Source organism: Phoxinus phoxinus (assembly GCF_949152265.1).
Source record: "Phoxinus phoxinus genome assembly, chromosome: 15".
Classification (NCBI taxonomy): Eukaryota; Metazoa; Chordata; class Actinopteri; order Cypriniformes; family Leuciscidae; genus Phoxinus; species Phoxinus phoxinus.
The window spans coordinates 25,215,037-25,233,683 of NC_136890.1; the positions used below are offsets into that span (position 1 = coordinate 25,215,037).

At 37.3% G+C, this 18,647-nt stretch overlaps 1 protein-coding gene across 4 annotated transcripts; it reads left to right on the forward strand.

The window, feature by feature from the left end:
• Positions 1 to 2,188: 2,188 nt before the first annotated feature.
• On the forward strand, positions 2,189 to 18,078 carry nexn (nexilin (F actin binding protein)). Of its 4 annotated transcripts, none has more exons than XM_079638025.1 (15): positions 2,225 to 2,460; positions 5,249 to 5,668; positions 6,662 to 6,853; positions 7,282 to 7,366; positions 7,503 to 7,651; positions 9,068 to 9,268; positions 9,381 to 9,560; positions 10,342 to 10,530; positions 14,486 to 14,677; positions 15,106 to 15,153; positions 15,974 to 16,168; positions 16,259 to 16,480; positions 16,562 to 16,750; positions 16,904 to 17,267; positions 17,415 to 18,078. In XM_079638025.1, exons 2-15 carry the CDS (start codon positions 5,306 to 5,308, stop codon positions 17,426 to 17,428), a joined length of 2,583 nt encoding a protein of 860 aa, XP_079494151.1. In that variant the 5' UTR covers positions 2,225 to 2,460; positions 5,249 to 5,305; the 3' UTR covers positions 17,429 to 18,078. The 4 variants fall into 4 exon arrangements, with proteins under 4 accessions (XP_079494152.1, XP_079494151.1, XP_079494153.1 ...); XM_079638024.1 differs by having other exon boundaries at positions 2,227 to 2,460; positions 5,274 to 5,668; XM_079638026.1 differs by lacking the exon at positions 15,106 to 15,153 and having other exon boundaries at positions 2,189 to 2,460; positions 5,274 to 5,668.
• Positions 18,079 to 18,647: the final 569 nt, after the last annotated feature.

Genomic DNA, 18,647 nt, shown 5'->3' on the forward strand with positions numbered 1-18,647 from the left:
AATGTTTTATATATGTACGGAAGGAAATTTACTAAATATCTTCATGGAACATAATCTTTACTTGATGATTTTTGTCATTAAAAGAAAAATCTATAATTTTGCCCCATACAATGTATTGTGGGCTATTGCCACAAATGTGACTTGTGACTGGTTTTGTGATCCAGGGTCACATATTTGAACAATGGATGTTAATAAGGTCAAAGTAAATCGTTGCTTCCTTTTACTGCTGCTGGATCTGTTCTAATATCCACCATAATAATACATTTCAAAGGGCAGCTGGCCAATAAGTGTCACAGTTCTCAAGTTGAGGAAGTGCCAGACTGCCTCCACTCCACCTGTACAGAGAAGTCCTTCTGTAGCACCGGTCACCACACTTGGAGCAATGAGCTATTTATAGCACCTTTATTGCAGTGTTTTACAAGCCTTTTCTCCATCTTAATGTCTTTAATTGTTGTGAATCTCACCTGAACAAACAGCACCAAAATGGACAATATAAAAAAATGACATGAATGAATGAATGAAAATAATGAAATAAATGAATATATAGGGGGGAAAATAGAAAAATAGAATGCAGTCTTAAATCTCCAAGTTAAGAGCAGAGAAACATGGACAGTATACTCAGTGGTGCTCAATAGCAGTGAGAAGAGAAGCAGTGAGTTTTAGCAAGCTAGCTGTCTCCATTGCTCTGATCTCTGCCCACAGGTGGGACGCTATTTCGGGCTGTCCCTTGTCTGGACTTCCAGAGTGGAGTTTTGGGTATAGCACTTAAGCCTTTGAATTGAAGAAAATACATTTTAGATAGACTTTCAGAGGTTTTAACAGCTACTTAAAAAGGTTAATCTTTATCAAATGGAGCCGTAACTATACAGTAGTTATGGTCTATCTATTTTAATTTATTTTCTCTTTCATGGTGTGCAACCTCTTGCATGACTCTCATGCAAACTCATGCAAGCGTCCTCCTAATGCTACTCAAAGCTGCTGCAAACCCCTTTAACTCAGAGTATGAGTCTTCCAGTACCGATGGTGTTGCAGTCTGAAGGGAGAGAGATGCATGCTGGGTATGAGCTCAAGTTACAGATGGCAGTGCTGTCCTTCAGGCTGAGGGGGGTTTCCAGCTCATTTGGGATACACTTGCTGAAAGAATCATTTAATAACATCAAAATGGACAATATTTAGCATCTAAAAATTCACAAAAAAAAAAAAATTCTGTTCATACTGCATCCAAAGTGTGTTCAATATTATATTTATCTGTACTTGAATTATGTTTGTTATACACTAACTGTGATATTGCTTAAATTTGAGTGATCCATTGAGATATCTGTTATCACACACCTCTGACCGTGATAAGTGGGTCAGAACTGACTGGATAAACCACAGACCCTCAAGATAAAGCATAATGTCTCCAACAGCCAACAATAGCTTTCCATGTAAACACGCTGATGCTTGCGGAAAATATTAATGAAAACAAACAAATCTGATAGGTGCTTACATAAAATGTCTATATACAAAGCCCATCTTCAATGTGGTGGTTGCAATGTGCTGCAAAGGAAAAAGAATGCGTTCTGAAAAAGGGATGTAATTTCTCTTTGCAATGGAAATGGAAAAGGTATGAATTACCACATTTACATGCATTATTCCATTTAACATTCATTTACAGTATTAGTAAAATAGTTTTTAATTGGCCTATAAAAGTGTAGCCTATTTATAATTTACGTTTTATATTCACAAAAGTTCCTCCATGGTGCATAACATTTAAATATATTTATTGATTTAAATGTAAAAATAATTATACATAATATAAATTTAACATAGGCTATGTTATGTTTTATTTTATTAGCATTATTTTAATGTCATGTTACTGCCAATTAGATTAATGGAGAGAACATTATTTCATCACGTGACCTAATTTAACACCTGCAAAAGTATGGCCTATGGTAGCCTATACAAAGTAGGCTAGTAGTACATTAGTAAAATATATATAAAAAAAATAAATAAATAAAAATCGTATCCAACATAATTAAACGCTGCAACCGTATATTTAACATGTTTTTTTTTAGAGTGTTTAAGCTGCCATTTAAATAGGCTACATGACTGAATAAACAAATAACTTGCAGCTAAATCGTGTCGTTAACAAACTGAATATAACGATCATAGTGACAAAACAATTATAAATTCGTAAAAGAGCCTCAGACTGGAAGATAAGGAGACATGTGTAGCGACAGCTGAGGCCGTCAGCCGGTGGCGCGTGTGGAATGCGGTAGATGGAGAGGGGCACGGGTATTTTTATGGATAGCGCCCACCGATAACCGACTGCGCTCATTTGACTCTCAGTCGCATGGGAAGAGAAGACTTAACCTGTGCTTGGGGATTTAGATTCGATTTGAGCATTATCTAAGCCAACGTGAACTACAAAAAAAAAACTCTTATGAAAAACAAAGGGAGAATATCACTCTAAAGAAGGTAAGATATTTTTAAGTTATCGTTTATAAAGTATGAATGATTTAATAAAGCATGTGGAGGACAAAAAAAGTCCACAAGCGGATGAGGGCCTGATCTCATATATCTTTGTACTCACTGAGAAGAAGTTGACTCCTTCGAAAGGACTATTTTTTTTATTTCATTAGATCATTTCAAATTACTTTAATCTAAAGGGGGAAACTCAAGGTTATAAACAGAAAAACAACTGTAAAAAGCTAAAGATCTTTATAGAAACTATGTGGGGAACATTATCTCTGAGAACTGTTTGCCAGAGGATAAAGATATATTCAAGTAGGCCTATGTTGAACACATGAACTAAAATAAAACTAAAATAAATTTTTTGGGGGGAATATTTAGTGTTAAGCTAAATGCTATTAAATAGATATACAATCTATAAATAGACAACATTTTAGAAAACATTTATCCTCAGCACCCAACTCTGAAACCTTCCTTAAAGAATTTAACTACTAATAAAGATAACAGTCTATCAGTGTTAACATTTTTGTGAGGAATGGATTTAAGATTAAAGACATTATAAAGATTAGTGCACATAAATTAATATTAAAAAAAAACATGAATTTGAAATGTGGCTGGAACAAATGCTTTCAAATGGTGACGTGTGGGGTCATGTTGTCTTTGTCATCTTCTAAAAGTGAGGTGTGATCAGTTTGGAGTTCACCAAAACACCAGTGAGGTGTTGTGTCATTTACAGTATGAATAGCAAAGGAGAGTGACTATGCATTGAAATTTAGATCTTTACAGGTATATAATATTACACATGCGAGTCATTGGGTAAAATTGTGTTTTTCTGTGCTGCATGGGTTAATGTTGCTGTTTTTGTGGGATTATTGTAGTTTGGATTAAGGACGTCAGAACATGTGAACTGCAAAGACACAATTTAAAAATGCACATATAAACACACACACCAATACATACATACATAACATATTATTTTGCCAAACTGGCTTTGTACTTTCACACTGTAGAAGACTCAACATTTTATATAAAGAAACATCTAGAACTTAGTCATTTAGTCAGGGGTCTCATGTGTGCCATCTGGGTGCCGACCTCTTTTTAGACTCGTATCTCCAGGTAAAAATAGCCTCAATCACATGGCTGAACCCAGACTGGGGGATAAAATTAGGGCCTGCATAAGGCTCCTGGTGGTGGAGGTCTCACACATTCAGCTCATCTGTTCTTTTGTAGACCACCAACTAACGCTGTTTGTGAATGTAAAAAGTCTGCAAAGTTTTAAAGATCAAAGTGCATGACAAATAAAGTTATCTTCTAAAAGAAATCGATTTTGAACTGCGGAAACGAGTCATCAGCAATTCCAGTCTCACTTCCTGTTACATACCTAAGTAACAATGTAAGACATTTGCTGATTTGCATAATGTCAGCCCATTCGCTGCCTGCAAAAGTCTACTTTGACCCGCCCTCAAACACTATAGAAACAGCTGAAGCCTGGAAGAGTTTGGTTCGTGTTGCCGTCAGGTCGAGAAGACGCTGTTTTCTGCGCTATTAATCCACTTTGTACGCACTTCAAAAGGATGAGGACGTGCACTGGAATTGATACAGAAAAACTGATGCCATCATTCCTCTTTATCAGTGTCGGGGAAAGTTACTTTGAAAAGTAATGCATTCCAATATTGCGTTACTCCCTTAAAAAGTAACTAATTGTGTTACAATTACCTGGGCTGGGCTTGTTTTTTTTAATAACAAAAACACTTTATTTTGTCAATTTATTTGATTTTATTATTATTTTATTAAGTCTATTTTGGGGCAAATGTAAAAGCCCTTTCACGCCAAAATTGAAATAATAAGCCTGAAGGAAATGCAAATTTACACGTGTACAGTAGAGGGCGCAGCTCAAACAAACCTTGCTGCCATTCTGGATTGCAGAAGAATATGATCCAGGAGAAAAAAGTTTGACACTTACTTCACCAATAAAAACAAAAAGTCTAAAGTAATTTTAGCTTATGGTTTAACTGAATCATCGAAGGTCAGCAGCAAGTGCATTGAACAATAAAGTGAGATTAAATCCATACAAATATTTGTTTTATTTAACATTTAATTATTGGAGGTTTGCGTAGTATTCTGATTTTGCATCTCACAGATTTTATTCATTTTGAGGAATACTGAATATTTTTTTGTGCAAGTGAGATTAGTTAATGCTCACATTTAGTCTAGAACTACAATAACCATGATGTTTACACACAACGCTTCTACAGTTACTCCCAATTTTTCTCAACATGGGGACAAGAGAGATGTCAGTCAATAAATGAAAAAAGCATTACTTATTTGAAAAAATAACTAAGATATTTTGTTGTAATGTGTTTACTAAAAACGTAGTTACTTCAAAAAGTAATCTGATTACATACCTTGATTTACTTGTAATGCATTACCCTCAATAATGCTGTTCAGATATGGTAATAGTTGTTGTGTTTCTGACATGTGCGGTAATATGTACACCAATCACAACAGACTTTGCTGTCTGACCAATCAGAGCAGGCTCACGGAAAGGAGGGGTTTAGAAAGACAATCTTCGAACCGTTTTCAGATGATGTTCAACATACTTATATCAGAACATATTTTTTGACCTTGGATGCATGTAAATCTATTTTAAAAGACCTCCAAAACAAAATTAGGAACCTTTATAATAGGGGGACTTTAATACAAATTGCAGTCACTAAAAATCTAAAATAGCCCTTTAAAAAAAGTACCTTTGCACTGCAGTCTTGTGGTCATTATGTCTTTTTCCCAATGTCAGCTTCATCTGACGTATCTTGCAACAGGCCCTGTCCCGGTGTGTTTGAGAAAGAGCAACATGACTGAAGTGATGAGCATGGCGGATGTGTCAACAAACATGACGCATATAAACAACACGGAAAACTTGAACGATATTGCTGATGCTAATGATACAGAGAACACAATCAATGATGAAAACCATAAAGAGGAAACACATGACATGACTGAAGAGGTGGAAATGAACAGTGCTGCAGACGAACCAAAGGAGACTGAGTTACCAGAGAAGGAAGAGCCCAAACAGGAGACAAAGACCACCAGCAGGGCGAGAAAACGAGAGAGGGTTCCAAAATCGAATGAGGAAAACGTGGAGAATGATGAAGAGGCTGATGCATCACATGATACAGATATGACAAATTTTTCAGATGTGGCACTAAAACAAGAGGTATAGTATGATGGAGCTATAATAAATATGCTTAAATTAATACATATTTTTTAAAAATACAAATAAAATGAAATGCAAAATATACACGCATACAGTTCTGCTCATAAGTTTGCATACCTCTTGCAGAATATGCAAGATGTTAATAAGATTAACAAAATAAGACGGATCATAAAAATTGCAAGTTTAGTACTGTCCTGAATAAGCTGTTTCACATAACAGATGTTGACATATAGTCCACTAAACAAAATAAAAACTGAATTTACACAAATGAACTTACATACCCTTGAAATTTAATATTGTGTTGTTACCTTGATAATCAACGACTGATTTTTATATTTTGTGATAGTTGTTCATGAGTATCTTGTTTGTCCTCAGCAGTTAAACTGCCCACTGTTCTTCAGAAAAATCCTCCAGGTCCAGCACATTCTTAGGTTTATAGCATCTACTGCATATTTGAACCATTTTCAACAAGTGACTGTGATTTTGAGATCCATCTTTTCACACTGAGGACAATTGAGGGACTCACGGTCGGACAACTGTTACAAAAAGTGAAAACATTACTCAAGATGGCAACAAAATGCATTAGGACCAGCGGGTTGTACGGTTTCTTATTTTTTAAAGACTTTTTAAAAAAAAAATATTTAGCACTTCCCTTTAGAAGCTACATGAGCTGTATCTCTGAAGACAAAATAAGTACAATTTATTCCGATCATCCAATTAAGCCCCCCGGCTTTTAATACATATTCTGTAAGGGGTACGAGCAGAACTGTGTGTATATATTTTTATGGCCTATACATATTTATGGAAATAAATATCAACTGTAAATGCTAATTTATAAAATGGAAAAATAACCGACTATAATATTTGTCATTTGTAATCATATCATCATTGCTCTCTGCAAAAGAAAATGTTGTTAAAAAAAAGGAAATTAACTAATTTTCCATTCCTCTTTTACTAACAATCTCTCATACCTCGTTTTTCTTTCTTCTGAAGAAACTGCTTAAAACATCTAAGCCTATACAGAGAAGTTACGTTCCCAAGGTGGGAAAAGAAGATGTGAAGAATAAGTTTGAGGCCATGCAGAAAGCTAGAGAAGAGAGAAACCAAAAGAGAAGTCAGGAAGAGCAAAAGAAACGCAGAGATCAGTACGTTAAAGAGAGAGAGTACAGTCGCAGGAAGCAAATGGTCAGTAGAGAAACCTTGTTTTGTCACTTCATCCACTGACTGCACTGCACTCCTCTCCCTGACACTAACAATGCATATTAGAAGATTTTGTCTTGAGGTTCATGAAGATACTGCTTGCTGGGTATTCAATGTTTGCATAAGATTAGGCATGCACCAATACCCGATTTAAAAGGATATACACAAACCTTCTTACAAAAAAAGCTTTTAATCAGTAAAACACCCCAGTATCTGTGATGCCTGCTTGCTGCATGCACACTCTACTGATCCCCTGCCCATGTCACAATTGACGGTCCAATCAGCATCCGCCCCTGTAGGTCATATGTGCCTGTCTTACAAGGATTAAGGTCTGCTTGGCTTGCTACGACCAGCATGGTTTCTGATCCTGGATAAAACGCCTAACCTAACAACAACTGTCGGATCCTCCACAGATAAAAGAACTCCTCGCCTCTAGCGATGAAGAGGAAGAGGTGAAGCCGACGAAGATAGAAAAATCATATGTCCCCAAGATTACAGGTAGGGCGAAATGAGACAAATGAAGGGATTTTTATATTAGATTTTTTTTTTTTTTAGGACTGAACCAATGTAATCATTGTAACAGCACTTTAATCCCATAATAGACGCCAACTGTCGGCTTTCTGTCCATTCACAGGCAGTGTGAAGGGGAAGTTTGCAGAGATGGAGAAACAGAGGCAGCAGGTGGAGAGGAAAAGAACAGATGAGGAGAGAAAGAAGCGAGCTGCACAGGAGGCCATAGAGAAGGCCAAGATTCAGAAGGAGCTGGCCAAGAAAGCTGAGGAGGTGAGTCAGTGTGTCATGAGAACAGACTGTGGCCGCAGGCACTAGGAAGATGCCTTTAATGCGACTTGGCAGTCGGCTGCTTTGTCAGGTCTACTATTAGAAAATCTCCAGCAAAGTATCTGTAATCACTCAGGTAATCCTCTGATATAATCTAAACATCTATTTTAAAGCCTAGCAATAGATGTAAGTGAAATCAAATCATGGAATGGATTGACATACTGTAGAACAATGTGTCACATTGCAATAGTGACAGGCAAGGTTACCAACCAAAGTTAAATATGATTAATACAGTGGATTCATAAACTATAGATTGAATTAAATAATCTTATATGATATAATAATAAGGATTACATTTTTTATTTTAATTGGTTAAATATATAAATGCAATTCAAATATTGTTTTTATACTGTATTTCATTACTATCTATCTATCTATCTATCTATCTATCTATCTATCTATCTATCTATCTATCTATCTATCTATCTGCAGTATCTAGAGACATACATCCCCGGTTACACATTACAATAAGGTTCATTATTAACTACCTATAGCTAACATGAATCAAGAATGAACAATACTTCTACAGCATTTATTAATCTTTGTTAATATTAATTTCAACATTTACTAATACATTATTAAAATCAAAGGTTGTATTTGTTAACATTAGTTAATTCACTGTAAACTAAATAACATGAACAAACAATGAACAGCTGGATTTTTATCAACAAGCATTAACAAAGATTAATAAATACTGTAACAAATGTATTGCTCATTGTTAGTTAATACATTAACTAATGAACCTTATTGTAAAGTGTTACCAATGCAGCCTTAGTAATAAGCATAAGAGACTTCTTTAAAAAAGAAGTGACACCAAATTTGGAACAGTGGTGTATTGTATAAACATTGCTAAATTATATGTGAAATTTGTGCAATGATGGCCAAATGACCCACTGTCCATTACAAAGGCATGTCAGTTCATATACAACATGGCACTGGGTGTTAAATTTAGGAAAATACCACACTTTCTGGAGCCAGAGTTAACAAGCATGGACAACATGTGACTGGCAACTGTTTCCCACAGCACTTGCAGGCCGCGCTCTCTGACTGAATTAGCAGTCCCATATCTCTGTCTAGTATGACACAAATGAAGGCAACTGTGCCAGAAGATTTTTTTTTGTTGTTGCTGTCAGGCCTTATCTGAAACCTGTCTGGATGCTTGTCCAGGACTGCAGAATTGTTGCAGGTCAAAGCAGTAAAAAAACAAAGCATTTTGTTATTGCTTTAGATTACACCGCACATTTGTTTCTGATTTTCAAAAAACAACAACAGAAGGTTAACATTTCATCATACCTTTATAATTCCGATGTTAAAACCGTTTGGTTAATCTAATCTAATTTCTTCACTTCTTCATCACAGGAAGGTGATGACAGCCTTTTGGTTCGAGTAGTGCCTGCAAAATCACAGAAACAACCAGGAAGGATCAAGATCAATTTTGAGGACATGGAGAAGAGCCGAGAAGAGGAACTAAAGAAGCGAACTGAGGAGGAGAAGAAGAAGAGATACGATGAGAACCGGCAGTCCTTCCGAGAGGCCAAGCGTCGCTCTATGGTTGAACAGGTGAAGATTCTGCTTTTAACGATCAATATAATCTGAAAAAGAAAAAAACGTTTGGTTAATTTTGGATATATATATATATATATATATATATAATTTTTTTTCTTTAAAAAAGTTGGACGATGAAGAGTTTCATCCCAAAGAGAAGGAGCAGATGACCCCTGGTAAACTGCGTCTGACCTTTGAAGAACAGGAGAAAGAGCGACAGGAGCAGCAGAGAAAACAGGCAGAGGACGAAGCCCGACGCAGACTGAAGGAAGAAAAAAAAGCATTTGAAGAGGCCAAGCTGGGAATGGTGGGTATATTTTTTAACAACCATAAGATATTATTTCACATAAACAATATATACAGTGTACCTTTTTTTTCTTTTCTTTTTTACTATTTGGAATTTAAGCGACAATTAAAAATGCATACATACAGTATTTTCAGTATATAATAACATAAAAACATGGGATTTTAAACAATGTGGTTATTTTAAAAAATATTTTTAAGACAATCAATTATAACAATTAATCGTTTGTTATGTTCCAAAACATGAAACAATACATTTATTGTTCAAAATGAAGACAAAACATTCTAGGTAATGTTCTGGTTTATTGGAACATTTTGTTTGTTCTGGAACATTTTGTGCAACATATTTATAGTAGTAAATATAATGAGCTACACTGGTGGATATTCTGCAAGGACCCTGTGTGAACTTAAGAAGAAACTACTTAATACATGAAAAATGTATTCACACAGCCACATTTTAAAGATTGAACTGGTCAATCACAGTGCTGTTTGCCTACACAATGCTAAAACATATCCTAACCCTGCCCTACACCCTAACCGATGAAATTGGCCTGAACCAAATTAAACTGTTTTTTGGGGGTATCACACCCTCAAGACAAGTTGGTTAAAAATAAGAAAAAGCACATCAGAAAAGTTAATTCTTAAAAAAGCTCTAGCAACATTTGTTTTCAGATGCAACTTCTGTATTCTGTATTTAATGCATGACATTTTTAAGTGTGACTTAAGTGCCCAACAGTGTCCAAACATGAATAATGTAATATGAGTAATAATACTCTTTCTCACAGGCCTTGGATGATGAGGACACTCAGGATACACAAGGAGAGAAGGAAGAATTCAGACCTGGTAAACTTCGACTCAGCTTTGAAGAGCTGGAAAGACAGAGACTGGAAGAGGAACATAAGCGAGTGGAGGAAGAAAGGAAAAGACGAATCAAAGAAGAAAGAGAGGCCTTTGCCGAGGCCAGAAAGAGCATGGTCAGTTTATGTGCTTGTGAAAATCATGTTTGTTTGTTTTTTTGCTTTTCATATACTATGGTATCCATGAAATTATTTGATAGTAGTATAAGTATATATATGTATAATATATATATATACACTGTGTTAGGGAGGCCTACACAATATTTAATAGTCATAAAATGCTCACTATTATCGTTCGTTTATTTATATAGCACCGTACAGACTACCACCGTAGTTCCAAAGTGCTGTACATTGCAGTAAAAACCAACAGAACAAAAAGACAAAACATAAAAAATCCATGTACTAATGTACTAAAAAAGCCAGAGAGTACAGATAAGATTTTAAGCGATCCTTAAAAACATTTAGATTCAAAGAGGATCTAACATCCAAAGGCAGATTATTCCACAATCAGCAACAGAGAAAGCACGATCACCTTTCATTTTAAGACGCGCACGGGGAATAGTTAGAAGAAACTTGTTTGCTGATCTTAGTCTTACGCCTAAACTGTAGGGCTTAATAAGCTCAGCCAAGTATTCTGGCGCCATTCCGTGGAGTGCTTTAAAAAACATATATCAGAATATTATACTGTATCCTGAAATGTATTGGTAGCCAACCTAAAAAAGATAAAAAGGGGGTAACATGGTCTGTTTTCCTAGCATTCGTCAACAACCTTGCAGCAGCATTTTGTACTGGTGTACTGGTGTTAATTTGGTCATTTGGACAACTTTTTCCAGGTCGCTGGCTGAGAGAATTGGTTTCAATTTGGCTATTGCTCTTAAATAGAAGAAGCAATTACGTACCCCTGTCTTTCAAAAACGATGATCTGTCGATCAAAAATGATGGATGAATCAAAAATGACTCCCAAGTTCTTTACTTGATCCCGCAAGGACCCCTTCCATGGGCCTAAGTGATCGATTAACATTTGGCTACCAGCTGTGCGACCAAAATTAATTATTTCAGTTTTGTTTTCATTCAATTGAACGAGATTTTCAGCCATCCACAGCTTTATTCCCCCAGACACCTGAGGAGAATGGCATTAGAATCCTTACTACCGGATCTCAACGGCAAATAGACTTGAGTGTCATCTGCATACAGATGGTAAAAAATACCATACTTATTAAAAATAATTCCCAACGGAGCATATACAATGAAAACAGAATGATGGACCCCACAGGAAATAGGTGATGGTGCAGAGTAGTTGTTACCAATCTTCACCAAAAAGGATCTAAATTCCAAATAAGAGGCAAACCATTTTAGGACCGTCCCCTGAATACCAACAAACTTCTTTAAACGAGTCAGAAGGATCTGGTGATCAATGGTGTCAAAGGCTGCTGACAAATCCAATAAAATTAATGCTGCATGATTACCTGCATCCGTAATTTAAAAATATATAATTAACAACTCTTAAATGGGCTGATTCTTTACTTTGTCCACCCCTAAAGCCAGACTGAAATTTATCCAAAATATTATTCTTTGTTAAGAAAGTGGATATTTGTTTAAGCACAACAAACAATTTGTTTTGGACAAGCCAGGCAATTTTGAAATTGGCCGATAGTTTTTTAGGTCATATGGGTCCAGATTTGTTTTTTAAGATAGGGCTCATCAATAGCTTGCTTAAGGCAAAGTGATACGATGCCATTCTGTAGACTACTATTAATAATAGATAAGATACTTGGGCTGACTATATCGACACCTTCCTTAAAGGTGGGGTATGTAATTCTCTTTTTTGGCCATTTTTTCAAAATCACTTAAAATCCTATTCCTAACCCACTTACAGCGTTAGAAGCACTGAAATAAAAATTAAGCAATTTAATTATCTGTGGAACGGGCAGGACTCGAAAAACTCCAGCCAATCATTTCCAAAAGCACCTAGTATCATTGGACAGTAAGTGCGTCTATCAATCGGTCGTACCATCCCCCCCTCCCCCCATCCATGTCCATGTTCTTTGAATGGGTGGAGTCAAAGGAAAGAAGGTAGGACCATTTGAGTTGTGTATTTTCAAAATCTGCCAGCCGTTTTGCAAATCTCATACCCCACCTTTAAGAATGGACAGCGCAACTGCATCAGAGGGACAAAATGATCGCTTTAAGTGAAGAATGACATTTCTAATATCAGAGAGTGACCAGTTCAAACTGACTAAAAGAGTACATCTCAGTTAAATCTGTTAACACTGGGTTAGCAACCATGGTTCAAAAATAAATCACACGTCGACGTCGCCGATGCTAAAATAAGGCTAGGTTTTGTACTTGGACAAATCTTGGGTTTTTAGCAATCACATCCGACAAGTAACATGCTCTATAATCTTTCACAGCTTTTTGGTATTTTGTCAGATTTTCCCTTAACATTTGCAAGGAAACCTGCAACATATCTTTCCTCCAACTCCTTTCTGTTCTTCTCCATTCCCGCCTAAGAGCCTGAGTCTGATCATTTAGCCAAGGTTGTGTTTTGGCTCTTCTTTCCTTCGTTTTATATGGAGCAACAGAGTCCATGATGTACAGACAGAAGTAAACGTTGTAATCAACTCGTCTGGATCGACAGAGGGAGATGCTGAATCGATACAAAGGGATTTGTGAGGAGAGGCAATAAAATAATTTAAAAATTCTGATACTGTAAGTGGGGTAAGTATACGGGAATATACCACCGACATAGGAGCAGAAGGACATACACTTGGGAGATTCACGTTAAATACCACTGGACAATGATCAGAAAAACCATGTGGCATAATATTAAGATCACAAATCGAGATTCCTAAAGACAGAACAAGATCGAGAGAGTGGCCAAGTTCATGTGTGCTACTCCTAACAGATTGAATCAAGTTAAAAGAGTCCAACATTCCTAGGAATTCAGCTACCATAGGTTTTCCTGGGCAACAAACATGTACATTAAAATCACCAACAATAAAGATTGCATCGGACAATACAATGTGAGACAAAAAATTGGAGAAATCTTCAATGATGTACCGGATTCTTATAATCCAACATCATCACTTGGGCTTCGAAACTCTGATAGTTCGTAAATGGCAATAAGCGACATCTAAAACGTTTGTTAAAAATAATGGCAAGGCCACCGCCCCGATCAGAGTTTCTAGGAGAGGTAAAAAAGTCACAGTCAGCCGGAGTTGCTTCCATAATAGGGGTGAGATCAACAGCATTCATCCATGTTTCAACAATAAATAAAAAATCCAAGTAGTTGTGTATATAAAAATCATTTAAAATAAATGATTTATTTGCAAGGGATCTGGCATTGATTAATGCCGTCCTTACCAGGGTGTTCCCAGTCGGCACACTCGCGCCCCCACACTCTTTTATCTTCTGCAAGTGGCACAGATTACCGTGGTGTCGATGTGATGATGGGGCCGCCTTGATACAAAAGGTCTGGGCATGGACAACAGCACCGCTGGACAAACAGCGCGAAGGCACGGAATCGCAAATCCCGGCCCTCAAGGAAAAAACATTCCACGCTCTCTTTGCTTTCTCTGACGCACCCGCTCTGCAGCCCCGTCTCCTCTGGCGTTTTTTCCCCCTACCACTGGCATTCCCCATCGGTCGAATTATCTCCGTGGGTAGTGGTCTCACAAGCCAAGAATGAAAGTAATTTTGTCCAGCGCCAGAGAGGTCGGGTACAGATGAACGGATATTGAATAATGCTTGACGATCATAAGTCCATAAAGTTTGGCCATATTGAGGAAGTAAACACAACATAAAAAGTGATAACAATAAAACAAACTAAGCAAACCGAGCAACCAACACACCACCGGGCGCCATCTTGTCCATCATTCCCCTTATTATTACAAAAGGTCATAGAAAACGTGTACGACTTACTTATGTCTTGAAATATAACGCCTACTATCTAAAATCAAACAGAGATAAGGGTTTTGACTTGGCACAGTTGGACATGTTAGCTGGATGCCAGATCAAACTTTAAATGTTGACTAACTATAATTTCCCCCAAATCTAATCTATTCACTTGCAGGTTGTAAATAGTGACGATGACATCCTTCTGGCTATGATAAACTCAGACGGGGCCAAACCCGGGAAGCTGGCCATCAGCTTTGAGGATATGGAAAGACAAAGACGAGAAGAGGAGCAGAAAAAGAAAGAAGAGGAGGCCAAGCGACGCCTGGAAGAGGAGAAAAAACTTTTCGCAGAAGCTCGCAAGAACATGGTAGGACCATGCATGTGATGTAACATACTGCATTTGCACATGTATGCATGCACTAATTGATGTGAACAACAAAAGTACATCTTAAACAAAAAAAAAAGTCCATTAGTGCGCTATATACAGAACGATATATAACTGCTGTTCTGTTATTAATAACATAGCATAAACATACTTTATGCTGCATGTTAATTGTAGTGCAATGCAATCTGCTCATTATATTTATATCATCTGAGCACATTTTGTCAGTCAGCTAACAACTGTTAACCAGTGTCAATTTCAATACATCGACCGACTTTAGGTCTCTAATTCAATCTAAAACAATTAATTCACTTTCAAATATAAACACAACACATGTCCAAATCTCCAGTGTGCTCAAATGGTATATCTGCTGCAATGCTTGTCTGTTATGCTTTTCAAATTGTGTCTTCAAGAGCCCTGGACTGGATCACGATAATTTGACTGGATATGGAGTTAAAGAAGTAAGACACTTTTTTTAAACAGAAACCTCTACCCTGCTAAAGAGAAACATTGCCTCAATGATTGATTAGAAAAATAAAATAATGTACCTAGTGTGGGAAAAACATTAGAAAAAAAGATATCAATATATGATTCTACACAATGTAGTAAATAGGAATATAGTACTAGTACAAAACAGAATTATGGGGTCCAGATCTTCACACTGTTCAAACATGGCTGCCTATGTTTTTTTCCCCCTCACATAACAAACAAGTCACAAACTGTGTGATTATGTATAGCTCTTTTTACACTTGGCACTGTTTTGGTGTTTTAACTGATTTTGTCAATTAGAATATCAAGGTTGTGTGCCATTTAGAATTTAATTGAAACAGACAGACAGATTAGGGAGGAAAGACACTTAATTTCCTACAATACACCTATTCCAATTCAACTAGTGGGATTTGGATTCAATTAAAAGAAAAACAGTGGCTGCATCCGAAATCACATACTTCCCTACTATATTCTGAACTATACGAGATTCTGAAGTGTGCATACGATGGACACTTTACTATCTCATGAGGCCACGGGAGAGGATTTGTGAATGGCAGTGAAGCGATGTAACTCACGCTGGTAGGTCACATGATAATGACATGACCGCATGGCGAATGTAGTCCGATTACATTCATACTACATATAAAACTTTTTAGAGGCCATAAAGTAATTACTTATTCAAAATAAGTCCTCTTCAAGAGAGTATGCGATTTCAGACGTAGCCAATAGATACGTAGCAGAAGATACAAATATTGAATATCAATTGAGATGTGTATCTCATTTTTGGGACAGGTGCAGGATGATGATGGAACTCTGGTGCGGACAGAGTCACAGGAAGCAATGCACCCAGGGAAACTAGAAATCAACTTTGAGGAGATGCTGAAGATGAAAGAGGAGGCAGAGCGGAAGCGCAAGGTAGAGGACAGACGCCAGAAAATGGAGATGGAGAAGAAAGAGTTTGAGCAGTTGCGACAAGAGATGAGCGAGGTCAGCTTCACATGCTACTGAAATGAGCATTCAATTTACAATTTTATAACATGTTTGCTTATTTACATATGTTTTGTGGGCTTGATTTAGGATGAGATCAATGAAAGTTCTGAGGTGGTGAGCACAGAGTATGAGGAGCTAACAAAGCTGAAGCGGACTGGCTCCATCCAGGCCAAAAGCCTGAAATCCAAGTTTGAGAAGATCAAGCAGCTCACAGAGGAGGAGATCCAGAAGAAGATTGAGGAGGAACGAGCAAGAAGGAAAGAAATTGACGAGAAAATCAAGGAGAGAGAGGCAGAGCGCTGTCAGGAGGTGAAAGAACGAGGCAATTTCTCATGTGTCATTCCAACTAAAGAACTTTGAAGTGAAGAATTGTGCTAATTTCTTCCACAGGATGAAGATGAGGACAAAACAACTCCAGTTAAACCAGAAGATGTCCCGTTCAGACAGAAAGTGGACATGCGAGCACGGTTCGAACAAATGGCAAAGACCAGAGAAGAGGAGCAGAAGAAGAAGATCGAAGAGCAGAAATTGCAAAGGATGCAATTTGAACAACAGGAAATTGACGCTGCTCTCCAAAAAGTAAACCTCTCCTGGGCTGCTTTGTTTCAGAACTAAATGACGGACATGCCGGGATCTGATGTCAACACTAATGCATGACAGAGCTGCATGCGTGTGATTTCTGTTGTGTTTTCTTTTCCTGAGTGTGAAACGCTTTGTCATGTGTCTTGTCAGAAAAGGGAAGAAGAGGAGGAGGAAGAGGGTAGCATCATTAATGGCTCCGCCGCCTACGAGGATGAAGAGGACCATGCCAGGTCAGGCGCTCCGTGGTTTAAAAAGCCTCTGAAGAACCAGTCGGTGGTTGACGCAGAGCCTGTGCGGTTCACAGTGAAGATCACGGGAGAACCCAAACCAGAGGTCACCTGGTGGTTCGAGGGTGAGCTTCTGCCAGACTCTGAAGACTATCAATACATCGAGAGAGGCGAGACCTACTGCCTGTACCTGCCGGAAACGTTCCCCGAGGACGAAGGAGAGTACATGTGCAAAGCCGTCAACAGCCGAGGCACTGCCGCCAGCACCTGCATTCTCACGATTGAAAGTAAGCCGCCTCCTGTCTCTGCTAACCGCCTGCATGCTGAGATTTCTCATGGCGTCACTAAACTCAAACGGATCGCATGCTCCACTTCCACTCGGTTCTTCTTCCTCTTGTTAATCAAACTGTGTCTCCCTGTCTTTCTCTTTCCAGCTGAGGACTACTGATGCTCTCTCCATCTCTGGAACTTTCCCAGACTTTTCTTTTTTTTCTTTTATAAAAATTCATTTCTCACGGTAGGGCCAAAAAACCGAGGAGGAAGGAGTGGTATTATTTTTTTCTTCCATTCCTCCTGAAGATATGCTCAATGATGAAGTGCAATCTGTTGTTTACATTAGATGCTGCACTCACAGTTAACAAAACAAAAAAAACTCTGGGATGAATTTGTGCCAAAACACAGATACCGTTCCCATGATCTTCTAGAATAAATACATAGCGTAGCTGAAAAAGAAATCTAGTTAATTAAATACATTTTAGTTCAACATATACCCACTATGACACTGAGGAAGGATTTCATACCCATGTCACCGAATGAATGAGACGTTACTTGAGAGTTTGATTCAGTATCTGTAAAGGGGGTTGTGGTTGCATTTTCTTTGTTAAATTCCTATAAGCACCTCTGTTCAGGCTCAGATGTTTTTTCCACTTTTTCCCCATGTTATCATGGAGCTTTCATATCCCCAGATGTTTCTATGTTAAAGTGTAGTGAGTAAATTAAATGTATAAACAGTGTATGTAGGTTAGCAAGAGGTGATTTTAAGTTTTAGGCAGAGTATTTGTGTAATGTATAAAATTATATTAAAATCAATGAAATGTGTTGTTGGCTGATTTCATAAACTAACACTTTATTTACATTTTAGGAGACGTGGCCAGGTGGATTCATCTGATTACAGTTTGATATAGAAAAGAGTGCTAGATTGCCTGTAAATATGCCATTCTTTGGTTTAATGAAACCTTTCCGAATTTAAATGTTTAACTAAATAGAATTAAAATTCGACAAAAATCACATTGTTCTCAAGACAGCTGCACAGAAATATTTCTAAAAAATAGAAGAAAAAAGTCTTTAAAAAGCTTGAATGCCATACAAGCCTCAATTACAGAATAACAGACAAGACAATAGAATAGAAATAGAAATAAAAATCGGAAAGCTCTAGTTCAAGTGCCATTTTGCAATAGACAAAGATTATTATGAAAAGTGTCATTGGGCAAATAATTTTGCCGTTCTCATAACAGACCACTCTCAAGCAGCTAAAATATGGATAAAATATTTGATTTTATGTCAACGAACAAGACTTCATTACTCGTTCTGCTAGACATATTTTGTGTATTTTTCATAAATCAACTTATTTCAGGCCATATCTAACACAGCTCCCCTTTTGAGAGAGC